Source organism: Tetrao urogallus (genome assembly GCF_951394365.1).
Source record: "Tetrao urogallus genome assembly, chromosome: 23".
NCBI classification, from domain to species: Eukaryota; Metazoa; Chordata; class Aves; order Galliformes; family Phasianidae; genus Tetrao; species Tetrao urogallus.
Genome location: NC_136836.1, coordinates 3,689,359 through 3,702,626, shown reverse-complemented (window position 1 = coordinate 3,702,626; position 13,268 = coordinate 3,689,359). Strand labels below are relative to the sequence as shown.

The 13,268-nt window shown below is 52.1% G+C and overlaps 2 protein-coding genes across 2 annotated transcripts; one reads left to right on the top strand and one right to left on the bottom strand.

Annotated features, from left to right (window-relative positions):
* Positions 1-5,765: 5,765 nt before the first annotated feature.
* On the top strand, positions 5,766-8,156 carry MANEAL (mannosidase endo-alpha like; the record flags this gene model as incomplete). The annotated part of the gene is made up of 4 exons (XM_079546234.1): positions 5,766-6,192; positions 6,482-6,591; positions 7,007-7,083; positions 7,520-8,156. 4 exons carry the CDS (start codon positions 5,766-5,768, stop codon positions 8,154-8,156), a joined length of 1,251 nt encoding a protein of 416 aa, XP_079402360.1.
* Positions 8,157-9,875: 1,719 nt separating this feature from the next.
* On the bottom strand, positions 9,876-11,990 carry YRDC (yrdC N6-threonylcarbamoyltransferase domain containing; the record flags this gene model as incomplete). The annotated part of the gene is made up of 5 exons (XM_079545944.1): positions 9,876-9,939; positions 10,246-10,388; positions 11,048-11,167; positions 11,417-11,531; positions 11,656-11,990. 5 exons carry the CDS (start codon positions 11,988-11,990, stop codon positions 9,876-9,878), a joined length of 777 nt encoding a protein of 258 aa, XP_079402070.1.
* Positions 11,991-13,268: the final 1,278 nt, after the last annotated feature.

The window sequence follows — 13,268 nt, the reverse complement described above, 5'->3', positions numbered from 1 at the left end:
TTGCTGCCTCTTCCTTCTGGTACCTGGAGCAGGGAGCTGCTCTCTGCACCTCGAGGAACTTGTCAGGGTCTGAAGGGTGTTTAAAGAGTAGGACTGCAGAGCAAGGGAAAAAGGCACTGAGCATCACCTGCTGGTAGGAGCTACGCAGGAGGCACCGGGCCCTGTGGACACCTGCATTCAGCCCAGGGCTCAGCCTGGCACAGCTCAGCCATAGCACATCAGAGAGAGAGGCTGTGGAATTAATTAAGGGAGCACGGTGAATTAATTACCATCTCCAGCCGCATTTCTAGTGGGGGTAATTTCAAGTGCAACCGTTTGAATGACATCTTTTCACAGAAGAGCCTCCCATTCTCCTGCCTAATTTGAGGTTAACTAAATTTGCATCTCACTGGGAGACAGCTGAGCCCCCAGCAGAGATGCAGGCTGCTGCAGGTCCTTGGGCTTGGGGTTCTGAAGGCAGCAGGAGGTAGCAGTGCTCCCACAACCCCATGGCCAGGTGCTGCCTCACCCCCTGCATCCTCCCAGGCACCACCACCATTTTCTTCTCACACGTATAACATTGTGCTCGAGCTGCACAGCTCCTCCTGCCCCAGACTTCTCCTCCTCCTCCTCCTCGGGCTGGTGACAGTTTGCATCACTGTGTAACGAGGTAATCACACTTGACAGAGGTACAGCCAGCCCACTTCCCAGCACAGAGTCAGCAGAGAGCATCGTTATGCACCCAGGGGAGGGATGGCACGTGGATAAGAACTGATAACTGATTGCAAACAGAGGGCTGAGCCCCTTCCCTGGAGCCCCCCCCCCTTTCCTGGAGGCAGCAGGGGGGGAGTCAGGCACTGCCCTCAGCCCTCTGTGTCCACAGCAGCAAGGAGGGAATTAGCAGCATCAGCCAGCATTAATTATACAGAGAATCATTAGCTGGTGAAATTAAAAAAGAAAAAAAAAAAGAAGAGAGAAAAAAAAAAAAAAAAAAAAAAAAAGAAAGAGAAAGGATCTAATTTAATCACAATATAATTAAATGAATAGTTAATTTAACAGTTCCACAGTGAAACCCCCCTGACCTCTGGAGCCATCCTGCCTGCAAGCACAGCTCTGCACGCAGCCCTGTCCTCATCCCCTGTGCTCTGTGAGCACCAGAGCACCTCACAGCACCTTACACTGAGGGGAACAAAAGCAGAACTGCAGCTCAACATCCCTCCCTACGTGCAAAAATGGCCTGAACGGACAGGATTGACTATTGCAGCTGCAGCCACCAGTGACAAATCCTCATCCCCAGCTCCAAGCATCTGGCAAGGCGGGCCACACTCCATCTGGAACCATTTCCCCACACATTGGGTTATCTCCTGTGCGAGGCATTACGAGAAAATAAATCAGAAGGAGATTAACATAAATATTGTTTGAAAGATTTAATCAGCTACAAATTGTAACGTTACATTTCTATCGTAATTAGCCCAAGCCTGGTTGTCTTTGCTCTGTATTGTGAAATGAGGGTGCTGAGAAGCAGCATTTCAGGGCTTGGTTGGTGGAGGAGGAGCAGAACTTCTCCATGGACAGTGCTGGCAGCTGCCTGGGACAGCAGGACCCAGTCAAGGCTGCTTCCTTCTGGAAGCCCATTGCTGCTGAGCACTGGTGGCAATGACACCAGGCAATAAATTCAGGGCCTTCAGCAATTAATCCAAACTCGTCAGCAAACTGACACTGTGCCTTGGGAAGGCTGCTTCTCCTAGTGATCAGGACGTATGCAGCCTCAAAGCAATCTCAACAACCCACGAGCTGTGAGGAGGTGCACTGTGCCCTGCCAGGTTGATAACATAGGCACCATAGCAAACGTTAAGTGCTAATTAGAAACTTATCAACAGCATTGTTATTCGTAAATGATTTCTCGACCAAATAAGTGACCTGGCCTGTGTGGCAGCAGGTCCCCTTTGGGGCCCCACGACCACCAAAGACCCCTTGCAAGACCCCCCATCTATTAATGCAGTACAGCATGCTCTGTGGCTGCTCTGCCTTGAGTCTTTGCAGAGCTTTGCAATTGAGGCTTTGCAGAGCTGCAAAGTGAGGCCTTTCCCCTCAGGACCCCCATGCTGCAGTGGTACCTCACACCCCCATTTCTGCCATCAGCAGGGCCAGAGCTCAGTGCAGCTCCTGTGATCTCTGCTGGATAAGTCTGAAGTTGCTCTGCAAACGAGGTTCCGAAGATGCGTTTTTATTTGGAGGTCAAGTGCTCATTAAAATGCAAGCTGAGTACTTCCTGCTCCGAGTGCTCACATCAGTGTGATTTCAACAAGGGTTGCAAACACAGGAGTCACCCTGACTCCGCACAGCTCCCGTGAACAGGGAAATGTTTATAGTTCCACCTACAAGATCTAAATAAGCAGCTCCCCCAACTGCAGCAGCTGTGATCAGCGCGTCCTAACCGTGAGGAGTGCGTTTGCACAACGCATCTCATCACCTGCAGTGCTCTGATCACCATCATCCCACATCCCCTCACCTCCCAGCACCACGGTTTGGCTGGAAGTCAACCTGCCCAGCAGCAGGTCCCTGCTCACGGATGTACCAACACCACTAAATAAGCATCGAAACCAATACCTTCATGCTGCCCAGGAGCAAAACAAGGGCTGCTCCCCGGAGCCTCAGCTCAGTGCAGAGCCATCCTGTGATGGGAATCCCCAAGTCTGGGGCTCAGTACGAAGGCAGCTCTGTCCTGCACTGCCCCAGCTGCATGCATGCTCTGTGCAGCACCCCCACCTCACACACAGCCCTGCAGAGGCGGCACCTCCCGTCCGTGGGCTCTGAGCTCTGCTACATCTCCTGCAATTACATCGCATCATCTGATTTCATGGGAAACCGCTGAGCCATTCCCAGCCAGCAGCAGCTCCTGCTCACATCCACCTCCCTCCATCCCCGCCCCAAATCTGCCTGGCTTCACTCCGTGCTGCTGACGGTGCCCAAATGCTGTCACAAGGGCCGGCTGCCTTAGCTGGTGCTGAGTACATCATCATGACAGCCACGATGGCCTGCGGACACCCAGAAGCCAGTAAATTGATAGTGCCTGCATCTCCTGCGAAGGAGAGGGGTCACCAACCATCGCACCCTCCTGACACACAGCTCATCCTCCTGCTGCCAGCAGCACAAATAAAGCTGTCACTTGCAGGGACGCCGAGCACCAGCAGCCTGGGACGAGCCACAAACAGACTGACATCAGTATGTTTCCCTTTGGCTCTCACAGAGGCCAGGAGAGAGGGACAAGGCTTTGGGCACCTTGGAGCAGACAGCAAAGCAAGGATTTCTCTAAAGTTTGCTCTGTCTCATGGCTTTTCCACAGCTCCTTAAAGACCTCCAGCTTTTTGGTCTTGGAGGAGCAAAGGCACCTGGCACTCAGCACACAGCCAACACACGTCCTGCACCCACCTCAGTTCTGTTGGTCCCCACAGCTCTGTTGGTCCATGCCAGCCCCAGTGCAGAGGTCAGAGCACAGCTGCACCCTGGTTATTGATGGCACAAGATCAGCTTGTCTGAGCAGGGAAATACATCACTGGAAAAATAGGAAACATTTGGAAAGTGGATGGCGGGTGCGAGAGTGATGAATGAGCGCTGGAGGAGGCTGGCAAGGATCAATGAATAGCTGAGGAGGTGAGGAATGAGACTGGGGGGGGGGCAAGCTCCCTATGCAAATACAGAGAGCAGCAGAATTAGTAGGGAAGAGGAGAGGGTCCTGAGCAAGCAGAGCAAAGAGAAGCAATCCCTCTCTCTTTTCTCTCTGCTGCAGGGATCTGATTTGGGAAGACAAGACAGGGGAAAGGCTCAGAGGAGGGGACCCCTCACGCACACACTCAGCAGATGGCATCCCCTCACATCCCTCTGCTCCCTGACTCCTCCAGCAGCAGCTCGGCAGACAGCAATTTCTCTGAAGCCATCGTTTTGGGGTCAGCTCTGTGAGTATTACAGTCCATTAGCAGCAACAGAGACAGCTGCTCGTGAGCAATGAAGATACATAACCACAGCATTCAGACACCGGGAAAAATCATCGCAGCGTGGGCTCAGCGTGCACCAAGCAGAGCTGCTGCCTCGTGCTCCACTCAGCGCCCACTGCTCGATGCTCTGAAGCACGGAGCACGCTGCTGGGCTGCTCCAGCACTCCCTCGGTGGCCGAGCACTATCTAGTGGTCAGACAGAGCTCCAGGGAGCAGAAGGCTGCAGGCGCGCTGCACAGATCCATCTACAGATGGATGGCATCGGATGAAACCAGCAGGAGAGCTGGCCAGGACAAGTGTGATCACAGCATAGTAGTAACAGGTGCCGTGGTGATGAAAATCATTTTGGGGAATTTGGGAACAAAAACCCACCGGGAGCACAGAGCTTCCGACTGTGCCATGCCAGAGCTGCACCACATGGGGAGTGGCGGTGGGAGCTGAGCACCCCGACTGGCACATCACACCTTCCTATCACTGCTTCCAAGTATTTGGTCTCTAGATGGTTCTGCCCCACCTGCAGATGCCATCTCAAGCAGATGGCAGCACGTGAGGGGCAAAGGGCAGACGGGGGCTCAGCGTGTGCCTGCAGAGCCCAGGCACCCGTCAGCTGGCAAACAAGCACAGAGCATCAACCCCGAGCTGAACCAGGCCTCCCAAATCACAACACAAAGGGTCCTAGAGCGATCTGAGAACTAAATAGGGGAAAGCAGGCCAGGCTTTTATTCACCTTAGAGTCTCTAAGTCACTAAAGTACACTCAGCCCATGGCTTCCAATCTCTCCCTGCAACCAGGAGGTCCAGCAACTCCCTTAAGAAAACACAGCTGCATTTCTGCTCTGAGCCAAAGCAGAGGCCAGAGAGGTGGGAGCCAGGTGGGTCAGGTGTGTGCCCTGCTGAGTGATGCTCAGCATCCTGCACACCAGCTCTGCAGTGAGTCCTCACCCCCACCTGACCCAGCCAAAACCCACATCCAGCTCTGAAAGACAAACTCCTGCTGCTCACCCGCAGAGCGCAGCCCCATGCAGGGATGGATGGAGGTAGGAACTGCTGCCAGAAGCTTTCAGTGCTGTGGGGCGGCACGAGCTTCAGCCGAGCGAAATAATGGAAGGCCCAACCCTGCTGGGGAGCCTCAGAAACCCATTTGTGGTTTACGGGCAATTTGTTCCCTCGACAGGTTTATCTCATTACTGGGTTTCCATTTAGCAGGAGTTTTATCGCCTGTAACGTTTGTGCATAACAGATTCACCCAATTAAAATGTTATTTCCTTTAGCAGCCCGGATAGTCACATGTCAGCGTTCGCTGGGGCTCGTTCACCTTTCCTTAAGTTTAATCCTTCACCAACCATTCGTTTCAAGTGTTTCACTTGGAGACAGATAGAAGCCGTTTCTTCCCGCAGTGCGCGACAGCCGCTTCCCCACCCGGGGCTGCGATCGGGGTGCTGCATCACCACCACTCCCAGCACCACGGCAGTTCCTGGGTCACCCACATCTCCGAGCGGGGGGATCCAGGAGCTCCCGGCCCCTCGCAGGGCAGCGCGGGGTCCCGACGGCGCAGCGCTGCTGGCGGCGGCCGAACCGGGGCCGGGGTCGAGCGGGGCGGAGGCGCTGCAGTCCCGGCCGCCGCCAGCAGGGGGCAACAGAGAGCACACAGCCACCGAACGGGGCCGGGAGCCGAGAATCAGAACGGCGCCCGGCCGGAGCGAGGCGTCCTCCGCCGTGCCGAGCATCCACCGCGGGGCCGGGCCCGAGCAGCCTCCTCCGAGCCGGGGATCCGGTAGCGGGAGCTCAGGCGATGCGGAGACGGCGGCGGCGGGGTGGGCTGGCCCTGCTGCTGGCCGCTCTCTTCGTTTTCGGTACGGTGCTGGCGCTGCGCACGCTCCGCGCCGCCGATGCTCTCCCCGCCGGAGCGCCGGGGCTGGCAGAGCCGCCCGCTCCTCCCGGAGCCCGCGAGCCGGCAGCGGGGATCGGCCCGTCCTACGACCTGCACGCCTTCTATTACGCCTGGTACGGCAGCCCGCGCTTCGAGGGCCGCTACCTGCACTGGGATCACGCCCTGGTGCCACATTGGGACCCCAAAGTGTCGGCCAGTTACCCCCGGGGCCGCCACCGCCCGCCCGATGACATCGGCTCCAGCTTCTACCCCGCGCTCGGCCCTTACAGCTCCCGGGACCCCGCCGTGGTGGACGAGCACATGGGTCAGCTCCGCGCTGCCGCCATCGGTAAGCACCGGGACGCACCGCAACCCGGATCCGTTCCCGCAGCGCCCCGGGATGCGGAGTTCAGCCCCCCCGCCCCGCCCCGGCTCAGCATCCCGTTCGGCCGCTGCCCTCTGCCACCCCATAGCCAACAACAGAGCAGCGTTTAGAGGCTCTTCCAACCAAACCTCGCACGGCACGGAGCGCTTCAAGCATTGCAGTGCCGTGAATCAGTGACCTCGGTGCCGTTGCACGGGAGGAGGCAAAGTTGAGAAACAAAACGTCTGAGCAAACCGTGATTGTGTTCCCACAGGAGTGCTGGTTCTGTCGTGGTACCCACCCGGCCTAGCAGATGACAACGGGGAACCATCAGACAGCCTCGTGCCATTCATACTGGATGCTGCACAACGGTATGCCATAAAGGTAACGCTTTTGTCTGCTGTCTGAGGCCACTGAACTCACTGTTCAGCTCCGACATGAAGCTGATGCTATGCCTGGGCAAAGGTCCCACTCCTCTGCTTCAGTTAGTAGTGAAGTAAACGGGTACTTCATGTAAGAGCTCTTATTTCATGGGAACAATTCAGCAGCTAAATACTAAGGGGTTGTTGGTTTTCTTTTTTCCCCTTAATAATTAGGATTCTCAGTTTACTTCCCACTCCGACATCTCTGAGCAGGCTGCCCACGTGTGTCACACACGGGTCCCCCCAGCCCATTCACCTGCAGGGCACAGAAGGTCCTTTGCAACAGCTCTGGGATGATCTGGGAGGTCAGGGGGAAAAGGGAGCGAATGGGACTGTGCTGAAAATAACCCCCCCTTCCACCACCTCCTCTTTTGAAGGTCGCCTTCCACATCCAGCCGTACAAAGGGCGCGATGACCACACAGTGCATGAGAATATCAAATACATCGTGGACAAGTAAGTCTCTCACGTAGGCAGAAATCCAGCTGTGGAGTGCTGCTTTAAGCAGAAACAGCGGGCTTTGAATTAAATGCATCAGAACAGCATCCAAAAAGCAGTGCACAGTGAGAACTGCCTACAGCTAGCCAACAAAGCAGTGCTGAGCAGCAGGAGCTGTAATCAAATCCCACTTTTTCCAGTATCTTGCCTCTAGAGCCCAAAGCTGCTTTCTGCTGTTCAGGTTTCTAAGCCTGTCACCTCCACTCTTTCCTTCAAAAGGGAAGCAAAGTAACAAACAGCACAGTTACAGAGCGCTCCCAGAAAGGAGAGAAAGGTTCTGAGCAAAGAGGCCCCCTTGGCAAACCAAGTCTCACATCACTCTTGCCTTTAACAGCAATACCTGCTGAGGGCTTATCACTCCAGCCTCTGAAAAAGCTTTCTGCTCTCTCTGTAGATACGGATCTCACGCTGCTTTTTATAAGTACAAGACCAGCACTGGCAGGAGCCTCCCGCTGTTTTATATCTACGATTCCTACTTGACACCAGCTGAATCCTGGGCCAACCTTCTCACACCATCAGGTTCCCATTCTCTCCGTAACACCGCCTACGACGCTGTGTTCATAGCGCTGCTGGTGGAGGAAGGGCACAAGAAGGATATCCTCTCTGCAGGATATGATGGCATGTACACGTACTTCGCCTCCAACGGTTTCTCTTTCGGCTCATCCCACCAGAACTGGAAAGCCATCAAAACTTTCTGCGACTCCAACAACCTGATGTTCATCCCCAGCGTTGGACCAGGCTACGTTGACACCAGCATTCGCCCCTGGAACAACCACAACACTCGGAACAGAGTCAATGGGAAGTACTATGAAACAGCACTGCAGGCTGCTCTCATGGTCAGGCCAGAGATCGTCTCCATCACGTCCTTCAACGAATGGCACGAAGGCACCCAGATTGAGAAAGCTGTTCCCAAGAAGACCCTGACACGTCTTTACCTGGACTACCTTCCTCATCAGCCCAACATGTACCTGGAGCTGACCCGCAGGTGGGCAGAACATTTCAGCAAGGAGAAAGAGCAGTGGTTGATGTGACTTCAGCATCTGCCTTCCTCAAAGCCATCCCACTGACAGAGCTGCAGCACAGACAGGTGCTTCAGGAAAAAAACAAACCAACGAAACCAGCTGCAGAACCTTCAGCCCAGGCTGGTCAGTGAGCCTGCAGCAGCCTGCAAGCACCCCAAGGACTGCAAGAGTCCCAGCTCTGAAGCCACAGGAGGAAGAATTACAAGGAGCAGGAAATCTCTGAGCAGCAAAATCTGACTTTGTGCAGATGTAGCAGAGATGACCTTTTCAGAGCTCTTCTGCAATGCATGGGGGTGCTGGCTTCAGGGCCAAAGATGCATTTTTCCTTATGGTGTGTACGTTCTGTGATGTCTGACATAGTTAGCTGGGTTCCAGCATGCATTTTACCCTCTGCTGCCACCACAGATCCCTCACTCCACTAGCAACTTCAAAAGCATTTCTTTACCAGCTGGCTGCAAAAAAAGAAATAAAAGTTCCTCTAAATTGTTTACTGTAGATGAAACTAATCCATGCAGTTTCCCTCTGGCTTATGCAGGCTCTTCTACACCAAGTTCTGTGCAAGGTGTTGTTACTATGGCTCACTGTTTCCAAATAACTCAGGGTAATAACAGCCCAAATGCTAGTGGCTATTTACCCCTACTACTCAACATGCTGGAAACCAAGGAAGCGCAACCATTTCTCTCCTAAAAGTTCTTCAGTGGTTGTTTACTGCTCCAAGTTTTGAAAATTTAGACCTGAAGTTGCTTTATTCACTTTAGAATTAAGGGGGGAAAAAAAAAAAGAGAAAAAAAATCAAACCACTTGCAATAAAAATGCTGCTGAAAACACCATTCATTTGTTTTTTGAAAGAAGTTCAGCTCACAGTAGCTTCCCTTCTTGTAACATGATGGAAAGCACAGCAATGATAGCACAGCAGCAAGATCACAGGCTGCAGCAAGTGAGGATTCGCTCAAATGCAAGAGATGTAGCAGAGAAATAAAACAAATAAGCTGCTTACCTTCAGAAGGCCTCAGGTAGGCAGGGATCTCCAGCCAGATGCCCCCTACTTCCCCTGCCAACCCTTAAAGGAGGACTAGGAAGGGGTTCAACCTGGCTCTACCCATTCTGGTCTCTCAGTGGATTGCTTGCAGCTGAGCTCCCCTGGGTTGGCCCTGCTTTCCCACCAGGTGCTCCATCAGCTGTGACACAGCATTTCCACACCATTCCTCCACTACAGCTCTGTTTGTGGTTTAAAAGATGCTGGGACCCTTCTAAATGAGCCACAAATTAGCTTATACTTGTGTCAATGAAATGAGAAGCAGCAGCTCGGGATGTGAAACAGGGATCTGTTCACGATGACTCCACACACACTCTAATTAAGCACCTGGGCGTTGGAACTGATGCAATAAACAGACACATGGAACGAGTTTTATGGGCAGAGAGGATCAGTGACATCATGCCATCCTGAAAACAGCCTAATACTCACATTATTTTATTTTAGATCACGTTACTAAAACAGGTATTTGGAAATTGTACAGCAGCACAGTTTAGCATAAATAGTTTCTCAGGATTCGGTAGATGTAACACTAATTAACAGACACCCATCAACTGTTATTCTCATTACCTTTGTTTACTGACCTGACACAACTCATCAACCTCATTAAACAAGGCCATTAACGCCATCTGCTGAATGCACAGGCACATAGTGTCCAGCTTTACCAGCTCTGTAGAGCCTCAGAGTCCAAAGTCTTAAGATGATTCTGGGATCAAGCCATACTTCTGCCTCAGGATCTCAACCGTAGATGTCAGTGCACTGGGGGGGGTGAAACAACTGTCAGAAAAAAATGTTTTCCCAAGGATTAAATTGCATTTTATTGTGAAAGAGCAACCAGCTAAAAAACACAGTCATTTTGAATTAAGTGAAGTGCAGAAAGAAGGATGTTTAGTGTAGAAGCTTCTAGAAAAGAGTCTCAGCATTTGGAGTTGTCCTTCAGGATTTCTGAGGATGCTGATAATTTAGTAACCAGGAAACATGTAAAACAGGACCACCATAACTTGAAAGCTTCATTTCATTTAAATAAAAAGCATTGCTTATGGATACACAGCAAAGAGTGCTTACCAGCCAGGACGAATGATGGAGAATTTCCCCGACACAGATAAGTCAACCACAGTTGACCCCAAACGACATTCTGGGCTCTGGACATCCCCTATTGGGCCTCCATCAACAACTAAGGACAACTGAGGCCAAAGGTCTTGGAATTCCTGGAGAAATAATAGATCTGGCTAACAGGCCTGTTGAACAGTCTGTTGTCTTTACTGTCACTCTCTTTCCTCTGTCACAAACACATCCCAGTTTGACATCTGAGAACAGATTTACCTTACATCTATAGGAAAGCTACAATGCTTCTCAGCTTCAAAACTGCCTGGTGGCAGCACTGTTTATTTAAGAGCACGTACACAAAAACCAGCAAAGCTTTCGGTACAAAAAAGTGTCCTTTTGGTACCGTGCTCAACTGTATCCCCACCAGGGTCCACAGCTTAGCAAGAAGACATCTCCTTGAGCTGGTGCTCAAGCTGCAAGGAGCTGTACAGATAGCACATCCACATTCCACATCCAACCCTCCTACAGCAATTTCCTCTCTTTCAGATTTGGCACTCACTTCAAAAGGAAGTATGAGCATGTAAACATTACTTTTAAGCCCCACCTTCTACGCTTTCTAAGGTGAGGATCACAGACAGCTCCCCCACAATGCAGATCTGCAGGCTGTTTCAACTACAGACTGCCATTTAAATGAACAAGCAAAAGGAAACAGCAGCAGAGAAATCCTTGTTTTACTACTAACACTGGCTTCCAATTACGAATGCCTCGGGCTCTGACAACCTGCCACAAAAATCTCACTTAGTAGCAAAAGCAGCCTTACCGAAACCGTCAGCGTGCTCGCCTGACTGCTGACGTTAGCACTTGTTAAAGCCAATGGTCCAGGGCAAGCTCGTGCCAGCTCCCTAATAAAAGGGTGGTTTGGAATGCGAACGCCAACCAACTAAGAGGAAGAAGAGAGCGTGTTTTACATGCAGTAACCACAGACCTTTTTAATCTTGCTTTGCCTAAAGCCCTTGACCGAAAGCTGACACTGTGGAGAACGAATACACCAACACCTGCCACACAAGCAATAACAAGAGAAATAATCGCTGTTAACTACAAATCAGAATTAAAGCTACTACAGCAGAAACGTCACAACAGCATATCAACAATAATAAACACTGAGATGCACGCCGTGGCAAAGACCTACCGACGTAAAAGGGTTCAAGTCTTTATTTAGTTCTTCTGATCGCTTTAAGACCAAAGTCACAGGTCCCGGGAGCAAGTCCTGCAGCAGTTCATCCGGCACATTCACGTGGCAGTACCTACAGGGCAAGAGAGGGGCAGCCGGCTCCGTAAGCCCTACCCCAGGGGTCCCACAAGCTGGTGACAGCACACAGAAGCCTCCTGCCAGGCTGCATGAGGCCACAGCCCCGCGAGGAAGCTCACCTGTAGATGTTCTCCACGTCCCCGAGGCAGATGGCCAGCGGCTTCGTCCCGTTCCGCCCCTTCAGGCTGTAGATGCTCCGCACGGCGCGGGAGTCCTGGGCCAGGCAGGCCACGCCGTACACCGTGTCCGTGGGCACGGCCACCAGCCCGCCCTCCTGCAGGGCACCGACGGCGGCTGCCACCGCCTCCTTCCAGCCTACGGACACCGCCGGCTCAGTCCGGAGCCTCAACCGAACCCGCGCGAGGCTCTCATCGGCGGCCTCCGCGCTTCGAGCCTCCCACCCCGGGGGCCTCCCGCCTCCCATCTCCCCCAGGCCCAGCCTCCCGCCGCTCATCAGCCCCCACCGCGCCCCTTCCCCACACCTCGCGGCTCCGGCCGGGCCGCGGTGCCGGGCAGAGGTAGCAAGCAGGAGCTGCGGGCGCGGCCCGGGCCCGACAGCCCCTCCGCGGCCCGAACCAACCCCGCCAGCGCCGCTCGCTGCACTCTCAGCATGTGAGAGCCACTTCCGCTTCCGGAAAGAGGCGCCGCACAGCACTTCCGGCCGCCAGAGGGAGGCGCCGCGCTGCACTTCCGGCCGCCATTGCAATAATGGGGGGTAGGCTTTTCTATAGCGCTAATTCCATTCTAGGAGGAGGATGAGAGCTGCAGGGGGAATGGGGCGAATAAAAAGCCCTGCGATGTTATATTAAAAAGCAGAACGTTGACAAAGAAACCGATTTTGAACTTAGAAAGTGCTGATGTGTATTAGAAGGCACGATGCCCATGCTTATCTCCCAAATAATTTGTCAGGACCCTGAGTAAAGACTACTGTAACACAGTGTTTAAATAAGCATTTAATTAGGATTCCATTAGTATTAATATTGCTTTCAATTCCAAAAAAAGTTAATTTCCACTTCTTTGCAGATATTTCAAAGTACAATATTAACTTCATACAAAATGAGCAATTAAGCAAACACCATTATTTCACATTTTACATTCTTCAAAAAATACAAATTCATATTTACTCTTTTTTGGGGGGGTTTTGGAGATGCTCTTCCTTTGGAAGTACTGTACCTGTAACTAACATCTTCACATTGCTCAATGTAAGCACATTTGTTCCCGTGTTTCATAGTTAAATAAATTCCTTTAATACCATAAACACATTCTTGAAAAACTGGGGTTTTCTTTTATTTTATCATCTCCAAGATCATTGCCCAGCTCCCCATACATGTCAAACAAAACAAAAGCAGTCACTAGACAGCCTATGTTCTCCTGGACGTCCCGGTTTGGCTGCTATGCAGATATCAACGCTGAAGCCGACGTGGGTAACTGACCAGGCCTGAGGTTCACACATCCCTGCCTGCCTTATTGATGCTAGTTGGTGTGAAACACAACGACAGCCACTCTCACAACAAGGGTCAGACACAGCTCCGGTTCTAGAAGCAAGTGGAAAGACACAAAGCGACACAGCAAGAAAGACCAGCTACTGTAACTACGGCACTGCAGAAACATACCCTTGGTTTTGCTGAAAAAGATCGTATGAAAAAAATCTCTATAAGAAAAAGTAGAAATGGCATTTATTTGAGAAAGTGTACACTGCATAATGAACCAAATTTTGGCCAGCTTGCACACC